The 16869-nt window shown below is 40.5% G+C and overlaps 4 protein-coding genes across 12 annotated transcripts in view; 2 read left to right on the plus strand and 2 right to left on the minus strand.

Annotated features, from left to right (window-relative positions):
• l3mbtl1 (L3MBTL histone methyl-lysine binding protein 1) overlaps positions 1-15648 on the plus strand; it is a 32920-nt gene extending 17272 nt beyond the window's left edge. For 2 of the 3 annotated variants that reach the window (XM_083520883.1, XM_083520884.1), the window contains exons 10-22: positions 129-264; positions 1077-1168; positions 1243-1400; positions 1493-1569; positions 2575-2660; positions 4339-4449; positions 4870-5011; positions 9208-9310; positions 10383-10577; positions 10790-10839; positions 13235-13392; positions 13825-13887; positions 13966-15648. In XM_083520883.1, coding sequence (XP_083377009.1) covers positions 129-264; positions 1077-1168; positions 1243-1400; positions 1493-1569; positions 2575-2660; positions 4339-4449; positions 4870-5011; positions 9208-9310; positions 10383-10577; positions 10790-10839; positions 13235-13392; positions 13825-13887; positions 13966-14097 — 1503 coding nt within the window. In that variant the 3' untranslated portion in view covers positions 14098-15648. Of the gene's footprint in view, positions 1-128; positions 265-1076; positions 1169-1242; positions 1401-1469; positions 1570-2574; positions 2661-4338; positions 4450-4869; positions 5012-9207; positions 9311-10382; positions 10578-10789; positions 10840-13234; positions 13393-13824; positions 13888-13965 lie in introns of all 3 variants that reach the window. The other variant, XM_083520885.1, reaches the window with a different exon arrangement.
• wnt7ab (wingless-type MMTV integration site family, member 7Ab) overlaps positions 1-16330 on the minus strand; it is a 91719-nt gene extending 75389 nt beyond the window's left edge. Inside the window, exon 1 of the mRNA XM_083520997.1 lies at positions 16312-16330. The gene's annotated coding sequence lies outside the window, so the exon portion shown is untranslated. The remainder of the gene's footprint in view (positions 1-16311) is intronic.
• LOC310741655 (coxsackievirus and adenovirus receptor homolog) lies at positions 7312-8150 on the minus strand (the record flags this gene model as incomplete). The annotated part of the gene is given in 4 exon segments (XM_083569677.1): positions 7312-7745; positions 7748-7811; positions 7815-7935; positions 7937-8150. Coding segments are annotated over 4 exon segments (744 nt in total). The 5' UTR covers positions 8062-8150.
• sgk2a (serum/glucocorticoid regulated kinase 2a) overlaps positions 16041-16869 on the plus strand; it is a 13048-nt gene continuing 12219 nt past the window's right edge. The window contains exon 1 of one of the 7 annotated variants that reach the window (XM_083520983.1): positions 16041-16230. The gene's annotated coding sequence lies outside the window, so the exon portion shown is untranslated. The remainder of the gene's footprint in view (positions 16231-16869) is intronic. The other 6 variants (XM_083520984.1, XM_083520988.1, XM_083520987.1 and 3 more) reach the window with 6 other exon arrangements.

Raw genomic sequence — 16869 nt, forward strand, 5'->3', positions numbered from 1 at the left:
TCACTGGTACCAAAACACCAGAGAAAACTAAATCACATCCGACTTTGCCCTGTTGGTGGCGCTGATGCTTTTTAGCCCTGATGTTTTACAAATCCACATGTTCAGCCATAATTTGTTTTTCTCTGCAGGTTTGCGGTTACAGATTACGCCTCCATTTCGACGGGTACTCAGACTGCCATGACTTTTGGGTCAATGCTAATTCTCCTGATATTCACTCTCCGGGCTGGTGTGAGAGCACAGGACACAAACTACACACTCCCAAAGGTACACAAGTTCATCTAGAATCATCAACACTGGATGGAATTTGAGTTGTTTCTATGTAGAGTGTAAAATTAAGTGGGGTGGAGTCGGAGTCAATGTAATGGGTTTAGAAACTTGACTTTTGGAAGAAAAAAAATGTAACCATTATCTTAACTAATGACATCTTTCCCCAAAACATAATACATAAGCTTGTGTGCACAATGGTGTGTTTGATGTGCTTCTTTTTGAACATCCAATTCCACATTTCGATTTCATGTGCTGCTACAATAAGCTCCACTCTTCTGAGAGGATGTTCCACTAGATTTTGTGGAGAGTCATTCAGCCACAAGGGTGTTAATAACCTAAGTTAAGGCACTGATGCGGGGGTGTTCAGTTCGGTTGGAGCTCTATAGCAAGAGATATTTTACATCTTCCAACCCATGGAAAGCAGATCTTCATAGAGCTTGTGCACATGGCGATTGTAATTCTGGAACAGGTTTTGGTCACCTAGTTCAAGTGAAAGGAAACTTCCATGCTCCTGCATCCAAAGATGTCCTACATAATTGTGTGTCTCCTACTTTGTAGGACCAACGTGGGGAAGAAGCACATATGGGTGGAAAAGTCAGGTGTGCCAATACTTTAGTCCATACAGTGTATAACAGCAAATTGTGCATCATTCACACCCACACCTTAACTACAGCCTGAGCACAAAATATCAGCCAAAACAAGCGTAAGAAACAAACCTGGAGAAAACCAGGAGAAAATCATTGGCAGCAGTTTGAGATCTCAGTGTGAGACGTGAAGTTTATGGCTCTAACACCATCGCTCTTTTACAGGGTATAAGGAAGAGGAGTTTTCATGGGTCTGCTATTTAAAACTCACCAAAGCACAAGCTGCCCCAAAGGAACTGTTCACCAACCCAGGCAACGTAAGTCATCAGCAGTGAACTATGTGTAAAAAACAAAATAAAATGTTCATACAAAACAAATGTTCCTCACGCAGATCGAGACAGACAAGGAACACGGCTTTGAGGTCGGTTTGAAGCTGGAAGCAGTGGACCGCATGAACCCGTCTCTCATCTGCGTTGCCACGGTGACAGACATAGTGGGCAAACGATTTCTAGTGCACTTTGATAACTGGGATGATACATACGATTACTGGTGTGTGTGTTAGAAACGCTGCGTTCCACACATTTCTATTCTTTCTCTAGTCATTAATACCCTATAAAGTGTTTTGCGATTTCTGTTAAAAGGTGTGATGCTCGAAGTCCGTACATTCACCCCATCGGCTGGTGTAAAGAGAGGGGCCTCCCCCTCACACCTCCACAAGGTGAGTGACAAGTTTAACGCCCAGAGGTGATTACATGGCAGTAATGTACACACACTGATCAGGTATAACATTATGAGCACCTGCCTAATATTGTGTTGGTCCTCTTTTGCTGCTAAAACAGTCGTGACCCATCGATCATCAACACCATGAACTTCTTCAGCAGTTTGAGCTACAGGAGCTTGCCTGTTGGATTGGACCCCACGTCCAGCCTTCGCTCCTCTCGTGCATCAATGATCCTCGTCCCACACGACCCTGTCGCCGGTTCACCACTGTTCCTTCCTTGGAGCACTTTTGATAGATTCTGACCACTGCAGACCAGAAACATCCCACAAGAGCTGCAGATTTGGAGGCGCATTGATCCAGTCGTCTAGACGTCTCAATTTGTCAAACTCGCTCAAATCCTTACGCCCATTTTTCCTGCTTCTAACATCAACTTTGAGGACAAAATGTTCACCTGCTGCCTGATGAATAAATCCAGCCACTAACAGGAGCCATGATGAAGATCATCAGTGTTCTTCACTTCACCACCCATGATGTCATAATGTCATAATGTTATACCTGATCAGTGTGTGTGTGTATATACACACATAATATATAAATTCTGTCTTCTGAGGGAAATATCTTATTTCTATTCTGTTTGTGATGCATCTCTAATTAGTGTTTGTTCTATTATTTTCCTATAATCTAGTCTTCTATGCTTCAGAAGAATGCTAATTATAATACACTAATAAATGTGCAAATACAATTAAAATAAAAAGTATAAAGTGAAGAAATCTGATCTACCATCCAAAAACATGTACATTTATGGCATTTGGCAGAGCAACATCTGAGCAGTTGAGGGCTTTGCTCAAGGACCCAGCAGCAGTAGCTTGGTGGTGTTGGGATTGGAACTCATGACCTTCCAATATGATCCAAGTCCAATGCCTTCACCACTGAGCTACCACCTCCTCTACAATCCAGAACATGGTCAAATTACCTTCAAATTTGTCTTATGTGACCTTCCAGATTACCCTGAGCCGGGTCGGTTCTCCTGGGAGCGTTACCTGGACGAGACCGGATCCACAGCGGTGCCTGCAGACGCTTTTAAAGTGGTGCGCAAAACAATCAAGAAAAAATACATTCCATGATACCCGTTTCCAAAAATGCGAACATGACTGGCATTGCATTGACCCGAGTCTGAGTTTAACCGCTCCAGCGTTACGCTTCTTTACCCCATATGAAGTTGATTGTAGATACCAAACGTCTTCTTTACCTATGACGCGTATAAAGCTAATACTTCATACAGTCTGAGCTACCGGTTTAGCGTTTCTCAAAGTGTGTCAGCTTTGAGGAGGTTTTCAGGACCTGAAACAGATTCACGTTCATGGTTTCTGACTCTCTATAATGCACTGTTCTATAAATGTTGACAAAAGAATGGACATGTATGTTGTGTGTGTATACATACAACCCCAATTCCAAAAACTTTGGGACGCTGTGTGAAATGTAAATAAACAAAGAATGTAACGATTTGAAAATCTCATAAATTTATATTCTACTCACATTTAAACATAGAAAACATATCAAATGTTAAAACTAAGAATGTATATCATTTAAAGGAAAAAAATAATGTCCATAAAAGGACCATGTTTCCCACTGTGTAGCTTCACGTCTTCTGTTCGTATACATCTGGGAACTGAGGAGAGCAGTTGCTGAGGTTTTGGGAGAGGAATGTTGTCTCATATGTGTCTGATACAAGATTCTAGCTGCTTAACAGTTTTGGTTTTCTTTGTTGTGTTTTTTGCTTAATGGTGTTTTCAGATGTTTTCAGATGGTGGAAGTTCTAGACTGCCAGTAGGTAGTTCAGAACCCGGACCTTTCTACTATGAAGTCAGAATGCAGTTAGCATTGTCTTGCTCAAATAAACAAGGCCTTTTCTGAAAAAGACGTTTTCTGGATGGAAGCATTTGTTGCTCTAAAAGCTGTATATAGCGTTCAGCATTGATGAAACCTTTCCACATGTACAATCTTCCCATTCCACAGGCACTAATGCTCTACTATAACCATCAGAGATGCAGCTTTTTAACTAAGCCTGAGAACAAGCCAGAAGATCCCTCTCCTCTTTAGTCCAGATGACATGGTGTCCATGGTTTCAAAAAAGAAAGAAAGAGAGATAGATTTTAAGGGTGGAATTTCAACCTTGTCCCTTGTGTACAGAGATTTCTCCAGATTCTTTAAAAGTTTCAATAATATTATGTTCTGTAAATGATAAAAAATGAAACTGTTTTGCAGGTTATTATTCGGAAATTGTTGCACAGTTTGTAGACAGTTTTTCACAGATTGGTGAAGCTCCGCCCATCTTTACTGCTGAGAGACTCTCTAAAACACGATTCATACCCCAATCATTTTACTGACCTGCTCTCAATTAACCTGATTATTTAATAACTGTTTAATTTTAATAACTTACTTTTTCTTACATTTTCTCAGTTTTAACATTTGATGTTTTCTATGTTCTACTGTGAATAAAATATAGATTCATGAGAATTGCAAATCATTACATTCTGTTTTTTACATTTTACCCAGTGTCCCAACTTTTTTGGAATTGAGGTTGTATGTGTGTGTAAACACATCTTCAGGAATGTGAATTGCCTGGACGATGATAAACCGGTAGCCATTAGCTTCCATTAGTTAGTTACATTAGCTTCATTAAGCACTAGTTATTGTGGTGTGTATAAGTTGAGGTTATCTTCCTCTCTCCACCCCCAACCCCCCAACCCCCCACCCCGGATGTAGCGTCCTCCTCACAGCTTCCAGGTGAACATGAAGTTGGAGGTAGTAGATAAGAGAAGTCCGGCGCTGATCCGTGTGGCCAGCATACAGGAAGTGGACACTCACAGGATTAAAGTGAGTGATGAATTACAGCAGAACACCGGAACATTTACGGTTAATGTTTTATTTTTATGGTTTGTGCAAAGAAATTGAAGAAAATGAATTTAATGTGATACGTTTCATTATCCATTTTTGTGAATCAGGTGGCAGATTTTCTGCACACGAGCATGACAGCAATAAACACAACACTTTAACTACCATCATTATTTCCATTATGAGATAGTGACAGTTTTTATAATAGATTTATTTACTATAAATCTTTTTATATTGCTATGTTTCTATTTGATTAATAAAAAAGGCCTGATTATAATTTTTAATTATAGAGAGTGTTTTTAAACTTCCCTCCTCAATTCATCGTTTTTCTTGATTTATATTTTATTATTTATGACATGCAGGATGTAGTAAACTGTAACAGTAAATAGTTTTTACTGTCAGATCCATTTTGATGGTTGGAGTCACGTGTATGACGAGTGGATGGACTCTGATCATCCTGATCTTCATCCTGTTGGATGGTGTGAGAGCACGGCTCATCCTTTAAAACCTCCTCCCTCAACCCCATCCAGCGTCCTGCAGACTTGTGAGAAACACACCCACACACACACACACACACACACACACACACACACACACACACACACACACACACACACACTGTTACATGTTTGTGCTGTTTATTTTTTACTTATATATATATATATATATATATATATATATATATATATATATATATACTGTATATATAGGTGGAGTACCCTGGTAATTGCAATGGAGGCCTAAAAACGGACCAATTAATAGCTAGAGCCTGATCAGAAGAGGCGGAGCCTACAGTTCAGAAGTAGCCACCTGGAGCCCTACCTGGGGGGAATGAAGCTTGTTACATTCTGGCTCGGTTTAGGGGAGTGTAGGAACAATAACCATTTAGTTGTTGCAGGTTGTTTGGACAAAATAGTGGGGACAGAAACCAGGAACAGAACATGGACAGTGCCAAAGAAATGAACATAAGAAAATGGTCTACTTTCGGCTGTATTTTTGAAGCTTAAACTAAATTACAAACAGCAACAGACTAGCTGACTACACTACGCTACTCTATCAGAAAAATACAAGGGGTGGCACCTGCCCTCTACCCAGGGTGTCTAGACAATGGTGATACCTACGTGGTGAAATGTAGGTGTGTGCACGTTCCTACCTGTTCTCAAACCAGGTGAGTTAGTACACCAGGGCAAGTAGCAAACAGTTCTCTCTCTCCTCTTCCTTCCTACCAGGCAGGGCTTCAGGTGGATGTTTTTAAACTGTAGGCTCTGCCTCAGCTGATCAGGCTCTTGCCCTTCATTGGTCCTTTTTTTAGGCCTCCATTACAAGTACCGGGTGACTCCACCTATATACTGTATATAGTAGAGAGCCAAAGACAGAGCCAACACAAGGGGTTGGGGAAAAGTAAAAAAAACAGCACAGACACATAACACGCCCACTCCAAAGAGCAAACCTCTATGCGAAAAAAAAGAACAGTATAAAACACAACATTTAGATGCATGACAGTGCATCAGCAACAACATTTTCTCTAGTTCTAGTTCTCTAGGCAGAAAACCAATGCAATCAACACGAACACGCTCAAATGGCTCCCCAAGTGCTGGTATAGGGTAAAGAGGTGCACTCAGTACACTGACAAAAGTGCACAACATCTTTCCTGAGTGCAGGCAAAAAGAAATGTTTAAAAATACATGAAAACATTTTTGTGATGCCAATGTGTCCTGACCAAGGATGATCATGGGCTACTTGAACTACACCATGCTTATAAACTGAAGGTACCACAGTTCTGAAAGACACTGTCAAAAGGTGAATCAGTGCGAGACCATTTCCGCATTAAAATATTTTTCTCTACAAAATATGCTACTTGTCGCTTTACCAACTCTTCATGGAATCTTCATCTACACACAGTTGAAAAATACTTCTTCAGGCTGGGATCAGCCTTTTGAGCCTCAACAAGTTGTAAACGACTAATAGGTAACTCACAAGTTGAGCATCTGTGCTCTGAATATTCATTGAAGCCACTGGGTCTAAAGAACAAGCAGTGGGAGGAGACAACACGGCAGACTCTGCACCATCTTTAGCAGGAAATGAATCTGATCGGTCGGCCACATCTTCTAAAAGTGTCACAGCACATGCAGGGAACACTGTGGGGTGATCTTGCGACAGATCATCCTGTAAGAGACTGTTAGCAGGGCTCTTCAGAACGTCTAAGACTGGACTTTACCCCCAGCTATGTCATTCTCTAAACACACAACACAACCGGTAAAGACTGACATACCACTTTATACGTATATCCCTGTAGCTAGACTTGAGCGCAGGTACACATAGTGAAGAGGAACCTCCATGTACTGCATGGTAATCCCTTTACAAAATGCATGTGTTCAGAAGGACAGAAGGACTAGTGTGAAAAAGATAAAACATCAGTTAATATGAATGACTGAGTAGCGCCAGTATCACAAAGAATTTTGTCAGGTACAGCAGTTTGATCTTTCCCAACTAAAGAATTTGTACCATCTGTTACAAATGGCTGATAACATGAATCAAGAGATTCATCAACATTCTGTCCAACAAAACCTGGAGCAGGACTAAGGGTTTTCGCTAGTGTAATCCGTTGGTAATGACTAGGAGCTTGTTTCTGCCTGTCTTGCTTCTGCCAGGCTTATGACAGTAAAAACATCCAGTGGAGCTAGGATGAGAATTTGAACATGTTATCTGAACGAGTCATCTTTAACTGCTGATTAGTGTACCAAAGGTTCTACCTTAGTCTGCTTAAATACATTCTCACGAGTCAACACAAACTCATCTGTGAGTACATCAGCTTCCAAAACAGGAAATCTTCCTCTCATTTAGTCAGAACACAACATGATCAGGTAGACAATTCTTATATTCCACAAGCCACATAATCTCCCTCAAGAAGTCAAAATCATTAGCTTTACTGGAAGCACACCACTTGTCCAACAAGCAGCATCCAGCAGCACCGAGTCCCTGCGTGTGTGCGCGTGCCCAAAGCCTCAGCTGGATTGAGATTGGAATGTGGAATGTAATGCTGTGTAGATGATCCTGAATGTGGCTGGGTGGAGCCTTGTACTCGTCAGATGGAATCTTGTTGTACTGGGACTTGGTGTACTCGTGCAGGTTAGAGGGAGACATGAAGCCGGGAGACGAGTGCTGCCTCCCCACACTGGTAAAACTGCAGGCAGTGGAGATACAGCTCTTCGGTTCAGGAACATCCTCTCCTATGTGACAGGAAATCTCCTTCTCATACTTTTCCTGATGAGAGAGCAACAGCAGCAGAACAAAAGTAGAACCACATAGTAGAATCCCATTGGGGATGCTGTGATTCTGAGGTCTTACACACAATGTCCAGCCCCGACTCGGTTCTTTGCAGTACAGCGGTAACTCCCTGCCATCGTCGCAGCATGGATCTTCACTGTCCTTGCAGAGCCATCCAGTATTGCATTCGCAGGCAGCAGCTTCAACAGAACATTGCTGCTTTGAGGGACGCACCATGACAGTGAGCAGGACCTTCTTACTAATGATGCCTGGTACTTTCTTGACTTTACACTGGTAAGTGCCGGTGTCAGAAGCAACCAGACCCATTAGTGTAATGGAGGCGTCACCTGGGAGAAAACAAGTGAAACCAAGCTGCTGCCTGCAAATGCAATTCTGGATTCGTGGATGGTCAAGTCAAGTTTATTTCTATTGCGCTTTTCATAACGGACAATGTTTTAAAGCAGCTTTACAAAATGTAAGAGTTAAGGTGAGCGATGTGTATGTATCTATTATGAGCAGCCTGTTGTGACTGTGGTGAAGGAAAAACTCCCTTAGATGAACCTTGAGAGGAACCAGACTCAAAAGCAGAACCTCATCCTCATTTGGGTGACACCAAGAGTGTGATTATAGTCTTTAAACACTACAGAACACTGAAGAGTGAGAACTAACATGAGCACTGGAGTGTGTGAGAGCACGGGTCATCCTTTGGAACCTCCTCCCTTAATCCCATCCAGCGTCCTGCAGCCTAGACACACACACACACACACACACACACACACACACACACACACACACACACACACATCAGCATTTTAATTGGTTATAAAGGTATTACTAGGGATGGTAAAATTCAGTGATGCATCGATTTAAAAAAGTGTGTATTGGATAAAAGTTGCCATTTGTATCGTGATGCATTATTTTGAACATCTTTGCATCGGTAGGAAAAACTTTATTTCTGTAAAATTATTGTGACCAGTATTTGACATGTAGGTCGATTCCTCATCATTTCTTGAGCGCGTTCCCTCAGCACCGCTGCTGCTACTTGAATATGAGCATCATAACACTACAGAGGCAGAGGCGTGTTCTGAAAGATACATAGAATACAGATTAACATGGCAGAGGTAGAGCTGCATTTTCCTGCACACAGAACAGGAAAAGGACGTCTGGTTTTATTCATCTTTTTTATTTGCACCTCAAAGCGTGTGTGTGTGTGTGTGTGTGTGTGTGTGTGTGAAGGGGCCATGTGTTAGAAGTCAGAAGGCTCTAAACTGATGATTTGTCTGAACCAAAGAAATACAAGTGAACTTTCTGAAACATATTGAATTGCAGAGCATCTGATTTTTTCTATTGCATTGTTTTGTGTTGTGTTGAATTGATTGTCACATCACTAGATATTAGTAGTTGTATAATAGTATATTTGTGTATGTATAAGACCATGCGCTGAATGAGTTTAACATCATGTCTGTTCTTCAGGTCCGAGAGAAACCATCGCTGCAGCTCCATCCAATTTCACCTCAACACCATGTAAACCTGGCCCCAACCCTCGCAGCAACTCTAAATACAACTTCCATAACAGGTCAGTCTGTGTGTGTATACTGTATTTATATAGTGTCTTTGTTTTATGTTTTATGGGTTAAATCTGAGTTCCTTCAAAAACATATTAAGTGTCAGACTGCAAGTTTGTTTAGTCTTAAAATAGAATAAGGTTATCATGAAACTGTGGTTGGATTCAGCTACAGTTATATTAACTTGGATATCTTACGGGTTGGACATTGCTTTCTTGGAATGTACCACAGTTAGAATATACCACCAGAAAGACAATACAGATTTGGTTGGATGTTATTGAGACTTTAAACTCTTTAAATCCTGAGATCTACTTTTCATCCCACTACTATTCTTCTGACTTTTCTGCCATACAATTATTATTATTATTATTATTATTATTATTATTATTATTATTATTATTATTATTATTATTATTATTATTATTATTATTAATCAATTAATCAATTAATCAATTGATAGATTAATTAATTAATTAATTAATTTATTTATTCTATTTAATCTTATGTATATGGGCAGATCTTGGGCTTTGTTATAAAAAGTTTTAAATCTAAAATGTGTTTAATAACCAAAGAATTAAAAAAAAAAATTATAAATAAAATGAATGCAATAAAAAATCTTTATTATATTGATTAAATTGAGTATATATTCATATCTCTACACTGTCGTAAAAATGTAGGTTATAACAGGAAGTCATCAATATTCATGTGATTTCTCACATGCGCAGTACAAATTGTGTTTCTGATACGGATCGAGTAGTGCAGTGATTATATTCATATTTATATATTTTATATACATTTTTTTATTTTATTATGCAAAGCCGGCATTTTATTCAACATTGTTTTTAAAAATGTAAACTGTTAAAGTGTTAATAATAATAAACAACATTAATTGAATAAATGACAAGCAGTTGTATGTTTTGCATTTCTTCCTTCATAACTGTGATTAAATTTAATCAAATCGGGACTTAAACAACGGAATACGTACCGAAGCGTGCATTTGCATCTCGTTACACCCCTAATATTTATATAAATAAGTATGAGCTAAGTGTATGTTAAATGGATTTATGCCAATCTGTGAAACAGGAAGTGCCCTACCCCCGGGTGTGACGGCTCAGGTCATGTGACCGGACGTTTTACAGCGCATCACTGTATATCCGGTTGCCCGCTGGCTGAGAGGAATCAGGGACGGGTCAAAATGGATCTGTCAGATACAGAAGGATCCAAACGCAACCTACTTGTCTTTGGCCAGAGGGCAAAAAAATCTCGTTATCACGGCAGGTAATTAAATAATTAACACACGTCTCTTTAATTTCAGATTAAGAAAAAGGTTATACTCAGAATTGCTGTGTTAAAATAAAGTGTGACAAAAAAAAATCAAATAGAAATAACCTTCACCAGGCATCAAAATATTCTAATAAAATGAGGAAGGACTTTTCGAGTCACTCAGAAATTATTGTGATGTAGATTCACGTGTTTAATTACTTTTTCAGGATTGGCCGTCCTCCTAAATATCGCAAGAACCAACAACGAGCCTATCAAAGTGAGTTTATTCCTAAACTTTCATAAATATAACACACATTTTGTCATCCATAGAGATGATAAACGGACATTCATCATTTCATCATCATCATCAGACTCACTGGTTTACGTTTTTCTCTCTGGTGCACCTCTAGAGGGTGTCTGTTTATCATATCACGTGTTGCCGGGGTCAGAAGGAATCAGACGTGAGGCTTTCAGAATCCACAGTGCAGCACATGTAGCATAAATGACAAGTTGCGTGAAGCTGTTGTTTTACCCAATCAGATTTCGAGTTAGTGACACTGAGACCCTCTAGCAGGCGTCCAATAACATCAGTCCGCAGTCACTAGTCAGAGAGTTTACAAACTCCCAATGATTCCCAGTTTTCCAATGACTGACAGAAGAGAAGAAACTGATTTGGTTGCAGATACATTTACAAGATGGACGTTTTAAGAAAAAGCTTTCATGGTGATCCATAAAATTCCGGAGTAAGATCAGAAGCTTTGAGGATTTGGACTGTAGTTAATATCAACAGTCTGCTACACTGACTCAGGACTACAGTTTGCTTCTGATCTCCATCACTGCACCTCAACATCGTTTATCTGTTATAAATTGACATTCGGTGTCACCCAGATGAGGATGAGGTTCCCCTTTGAGTCCGGTTCCTCTCAAGGTTTCTTCCTTCTGCATCTCAGGGAGTTTTTTCTTCACCACAGTCGCCATGGTATTGTATGTAGAAGTCAGGTGTCAGAGAAGTATGTGAGGGTGGTGCAGGACATGTATGAGGACAGTGTGACAGCAGTGAAGTGTGCAGTAGGAACCACAGACTGGTTCAAGGTGGAGGTTGGAATGCATCAAGGATCGGCTCTGAGCCCTTTCCTGTTTGCAGTGGTGATGGACAGGTTGAAGGATGAGGTCAGACAGGAGTCTCTGTGGACTATGATGTTTGTGGATGATATTGTGATGTGTGGTGAGACTAGGGAGCAGGTGGAGAAGATCCTGGAGAGGTGGAGGTACACGCTGGACAGAAGAGGAATAAAAGTCAGTAAGAGTAAGACAGAGTACATGTGTGTGCATGAGAGGGAGGGCAGTGGAGGGGTGCGGTTGCAGGGAGAAGAGGTGGAGAAGGTGGAGGAATTCAGGTACCTGGGGTCAACAATGTAAAGTAATGGAGAGTGTGTTAGAGAAGTGAAGAAAAGAGTGCAGGCAGGGTGGAGTGGGTGGAGAAGAGTGATAGCAGGAGTGATTTGTGATAGAAGAGTATCTGTGAGAGTGAAAGGGAAAGTTTATAGGACTGTGGTGAGACCTGAGATGTTGTATGGATTAGAGACAGTGGTATTGAGTAAAAGACAGGAGGTGGAGCTGGAGGTAGCAGAGCTGAAGATGTTGAGATGTTTATTGGGAGTGATGAGGATGGACAGGATTAGAAATGAGTTTATTAGAGGGACAGTGCATGTAGGACGTTTTGGAGACAAGGTGAGGGAGGTGAGATTGAGATGGTTTGGACATGTGCAGCGGAGGGACATGGGTTATATCAGTAGGAGAATGCTGAGGATGGAGACACCAGGAAGGAGGAAAAGAGGAAGATCAAGGAGGAGGTTTATGGATGTGATGAGAGAAGACATGCAGGTAGTTGGTGTGAAAGAGGCAGATGTAGAGGACAGGGGGGTATGGAGACGGATGAGCCGCTGCGGCGCCCCCTAATGGGAGAAGCTGAAAGAAGAAGAAGAAGAAGAAGAAGAAGAAGAAGCTGAAGAAGAAGACAGTTGCCACTGGCTTGTTCATCAGGGACAAACTTACACTTATAAAGAACACCTTATTCATATTTATCACCACATTATCAGTGTAAAGCTGTTTTGAGACGATGTTCATTGTTAAAAGCGCAAAACAAACAAACATGAATTTAATTTTCTTTTCTGTAGAATTTGTAAAAAAAAAAAATAATTTTTCCTTTATTTCAAATGTAAAGAATCAATGTACAAAAATCCAGGAAACCCCGGGGTGATGTGATGAGGTGAATATCGATGCTCCTGCTGGAGATGATGTATGTGGAGGTGCAGTTGTGACTCCAGTGAAAGGAGACGTGTTGAATTGTGATAATTGTGTTTCATGCTTTAGTGACGATGTTCATTGTGACTGTATGAGATCCTGTGTGTAATGCAGCTCTGATCTACTGCACTTCTCTATAACACTGATGGGTTCTGTAGACGTGGAGTCATAATGATGGGCTTAAGAGGTGGACTGATTCAGGCAGAACATTGCTGAAGATCTGGGGGTGAAATACACGAGCTGCTACTTATCACCAACATTAAAGGGATGATGTAGGATTTAAATATCTGCCAAACAAGTTCAAGTTTTAATCTTCACTGTTTTACTTTTAGATCTTGTGTGTTTGTGTGTGTGTGTGTGGGTTTCAGACATGACGTCAGAGAGCATGTATCCCTCTCTCTTCATGTCAGCACTGACCGCGAGTTCAGACCGAACTCTTTCTCTCTGCTGGGAGCAACACTGCAAACTCCTTCCAGGTGTTGCAGGAATTCACGCCACTCAAGTAGCTTCCTGGAGTGTAGAAGAGGTGAGTGTTTATTCCACAGCATTCAAACTGTGTAGATATACTCAGCAGCTCAAAAGTATTGGGTCACCCGACTTTTCCACCCAGATGTGGTTCTTCTCCAAACAAAGTTCTACACACAATTGTATCAGATGTATTTGGATGCTGCATGAAATTTTCACTTCACTTGAACTAGAAGAACCAAGGCTGTTCCACCCTGACATGCCCCTGTGCACAAAGCCAGCTCCATGAACATCTGCTTTCCATGGGTTGGAAATCCTGCACCCCAGGAACCTCCTCACCTTCTCACCTACCTGACTTTACTCACACCCTTTTTTGCTAAATGAATCGTCACAAAATCCAGTGGAACATCTTCCCAGTAGAGTGGAGTTTATTATAAAAGTGAATTGGGAGTAGATGTGGAATGGGATGTTCAGTACTCTGGTGTTTCTGCAGGTATTCGGCTTTGTGCAGAATCTGACCGGTTGTGAGGACCAGGCGAGGCTTTTCAAAGACGAGGTGAGTATCGTGTGACGTTTGGTTCCTCACATCTATTGAGAGCTAATTCTCCTCAAAAATAAAAACTGTCTTCTGTAGATGATCGATGGAGAGGCCTTCCTCCTGCTGACTCAAACAGATATAGTGAAGATCATGAGCATCAAGTTGGGACCAGCCCTTAAGATCTACAACGCCATCCTGATGTTCAAGAGCACTGATGAAGGACTGTAGTTGACTCTGATGCCTCAGTGCTGTGCCATGTTCTCATCCATCCACAATCCATCACCCATCATGTGTTTGGTGTTTACTGCTGGACCCCACCAGAGAGAGAAGAGACAGAAACGGAGAGAAGTAAAGTGTAACTGAGCCCTAATCCAATGCTGCTGTATCTCTCAGAACTTGCTGAAGTGTTAAATGGACCATCGTGGCTCCTCATCCTTCTTACTGCTACACAACGCTGTGATTTCATCGATGAGATTGAGGTTTTTCTCCCCACATTTAAAATCCAGAAGAATAATTCAGGAAATGACTGAATGACACAACAGAAGCACTTGATGACCTTCAGGTCACGTTTTCTTAATATGTAAAAAAAAAAAAAAAAAAAAAAAAAATTTTAAGTAGAGCTGGTTAAAGTATTCAACATATGAGTTTAAATCCCAGCCGTACCAAGCCACCACTCCTGGGCCCCTGAGCAAGGCCCCTGACTCTAAACTGCTCTGGATGAGGGCTTTTTTGCCCAATAATATAAATGTAAACAGATGGAATAGGAAAGGGTTTTAAAAAAAAATATAAAGTGGTGTGAAACATTTTCTCAGCATAAAGTTGAAGCGTGAAGTCATTGAGATGTTCCTTCACTCTGTTAGATCCTTTAGTAGGATGATGGAGATGGAATGAGATAAGAGCAGAATGTGGCTAGAAATCATTAAGATCTCATCATCCATTCTAACATCTGGAAAACACAGTGGTTAGGGCATTGGACTTCGTCTGCGAAGGTCGGGAGTTCAAATCCCAACTGTACCAAGCTACCACTCCCGGGCCCCTGAGCAAGGCCCCTAACCCCATCACTACTCTGTATGTATGAATGAGATAACTGTAAGACACTCTGGATAAAGGCCTAAAACAACCAAACCATAAGTCCAAAATTGAAGCTTTTGTAGACAACATGAGAAGTTTGTAGATGATTTCAGGACAAAGCATCTGTAAAACACAGATTAAGGTGCGTTAGAGAGCGGAGTTTGCGTGACACTTAATGTTGGAGGTTCCAGGTTACCGTGATGGCATCATTTAATCCACGTGCAGATCTAGTTTTAATGTTCTGCATGGTCTCGTGGTGTTTCAGAAGTCGTCTCATTTACACTAGTGGACTGTGATTGGACATGTGGTGTCTGATAGGCCTAGGGGTCAACTCCAGACTAATGAGGGGGCGTGGCCAAGGCAGCATACATACAGAAATGGATTAAAAACAAGGTTGTGTTGGAACACAGTGATAAGGGTGTTCTATCAGAACCCGACTTTATGGAATGGGGCACGAAGAGACGCAGGATGAAATAGATGAATAAAGGAGCAGAGAGAATGATGAGCATCCTTGATGGTCCATAAAAGAATTCTTGTAATGTTATAATAAATGAATTGGTGCTACCCCGAATAATAATTATGCACTTTATAAGATTGGCCACTAGGTGGAGTAAATGCACATTCTGAGCCAAGCCTGTCGTCAGCGTTTGACCCTTTTGCCCATTTCTGGAGCTTTTTCTGATGTTGTTTATAAAATAACACAAAACCAGGAGGTGTCTGTGATCATAACTATAGCTAATCAACTAACAGGGATTGGTGTTGTTTACATCTAATGCAATGTCTGTCTTTTTTTTTTTTGGTAAAAAAAATTATTCTCTCTCTGATGGGAAATTTAAGTGATAATAATAATAATAATAATAATAATAATAATAATAATAATAATAATAATAATAATAATAATAATAATAATGTACAGATCCTGAGTAAAAAAAAAAAAAACTCATTCAGCTCATCCACATGAATAAACAGTTTCAATTGTAGACTCTTGTGTTTCTTATTATCGCAGTTGAACAAGTTCTGCAGTACAAGATAAAGTACCAGTTACCTTCCTCTTGGGACTGGTATCTCCAACACACACACACACACACACACACACACACACACACACACACACACACACACACACACACACACACACACACACACTCACACATGCCTCCTTAGCCACAGCTTAAGTTGATCATTCACTCAAGTCCTGGGTTTTGACTGCCAGCAGACACTTTTAAATGAAGCCAAGCAGATCGACGCTCAGAGAGAAAAAGATCTGATGCACAGATTCTCCACGTCCAGGTGAGTTCAAATGACTTTCACTTTCCACCAGAACCTTAAAGTACACAAAATTAACCAGGTATGACACACACACACACACACACACACACACACACACACACACACACACAAACACACAAAAATCTATCCTATGATCTTCATGTTCTTATGGAGTTTTATATTTATATATATATAAAATGTGTGTGTGTGTGTGTGTGTGTGTGTTTCATTAATTATTGCAAATTTTTTTTTTACTCCTGTATTTAATTGTATTCTTTTATACACAATACAAATACATTATAAATGAATCATTATATATTTATAATTCTAAGTAAATAAGGAGAAACAGGACTCTTCAGAGTATCTTGTTTACTGACACAGGATTCCTGCTTCCTCCTCATAAAACTGATTTCTGGTCCAGGTTTCTTTTCCTGCACGCTTCATAGAGAAGCAGTAAACATTAGAAATGAAATGTGAGTTGAAAATAACAGGTATAGAAACGCAGTGTCCTTGGTCTTATTCTGATCAGAGTTTTTTGGACTAAATTTCCCCCAAAAAATCTGTTTTTAACTGATTTGTGAGTTTATTAATGAAACATGATCTCGTAGTGCTGCTGTAGTCTCCTTTCTTCAGGTCATTCGCAGGGTACAGGCTTGAGAT

The sequence above is a fragment of the Silurus aristotelis genome (genome assembly GCF_946808225.1).
Source record: "Silurus aristotelis genome assembly, chromosome: 19".
Taxonomy (NCBI): Eukaryota; Metazoa; Chordata; class Actinopteri; order Siluriformes; family Siluridae; genus Silurus; species Silurus aristotelis.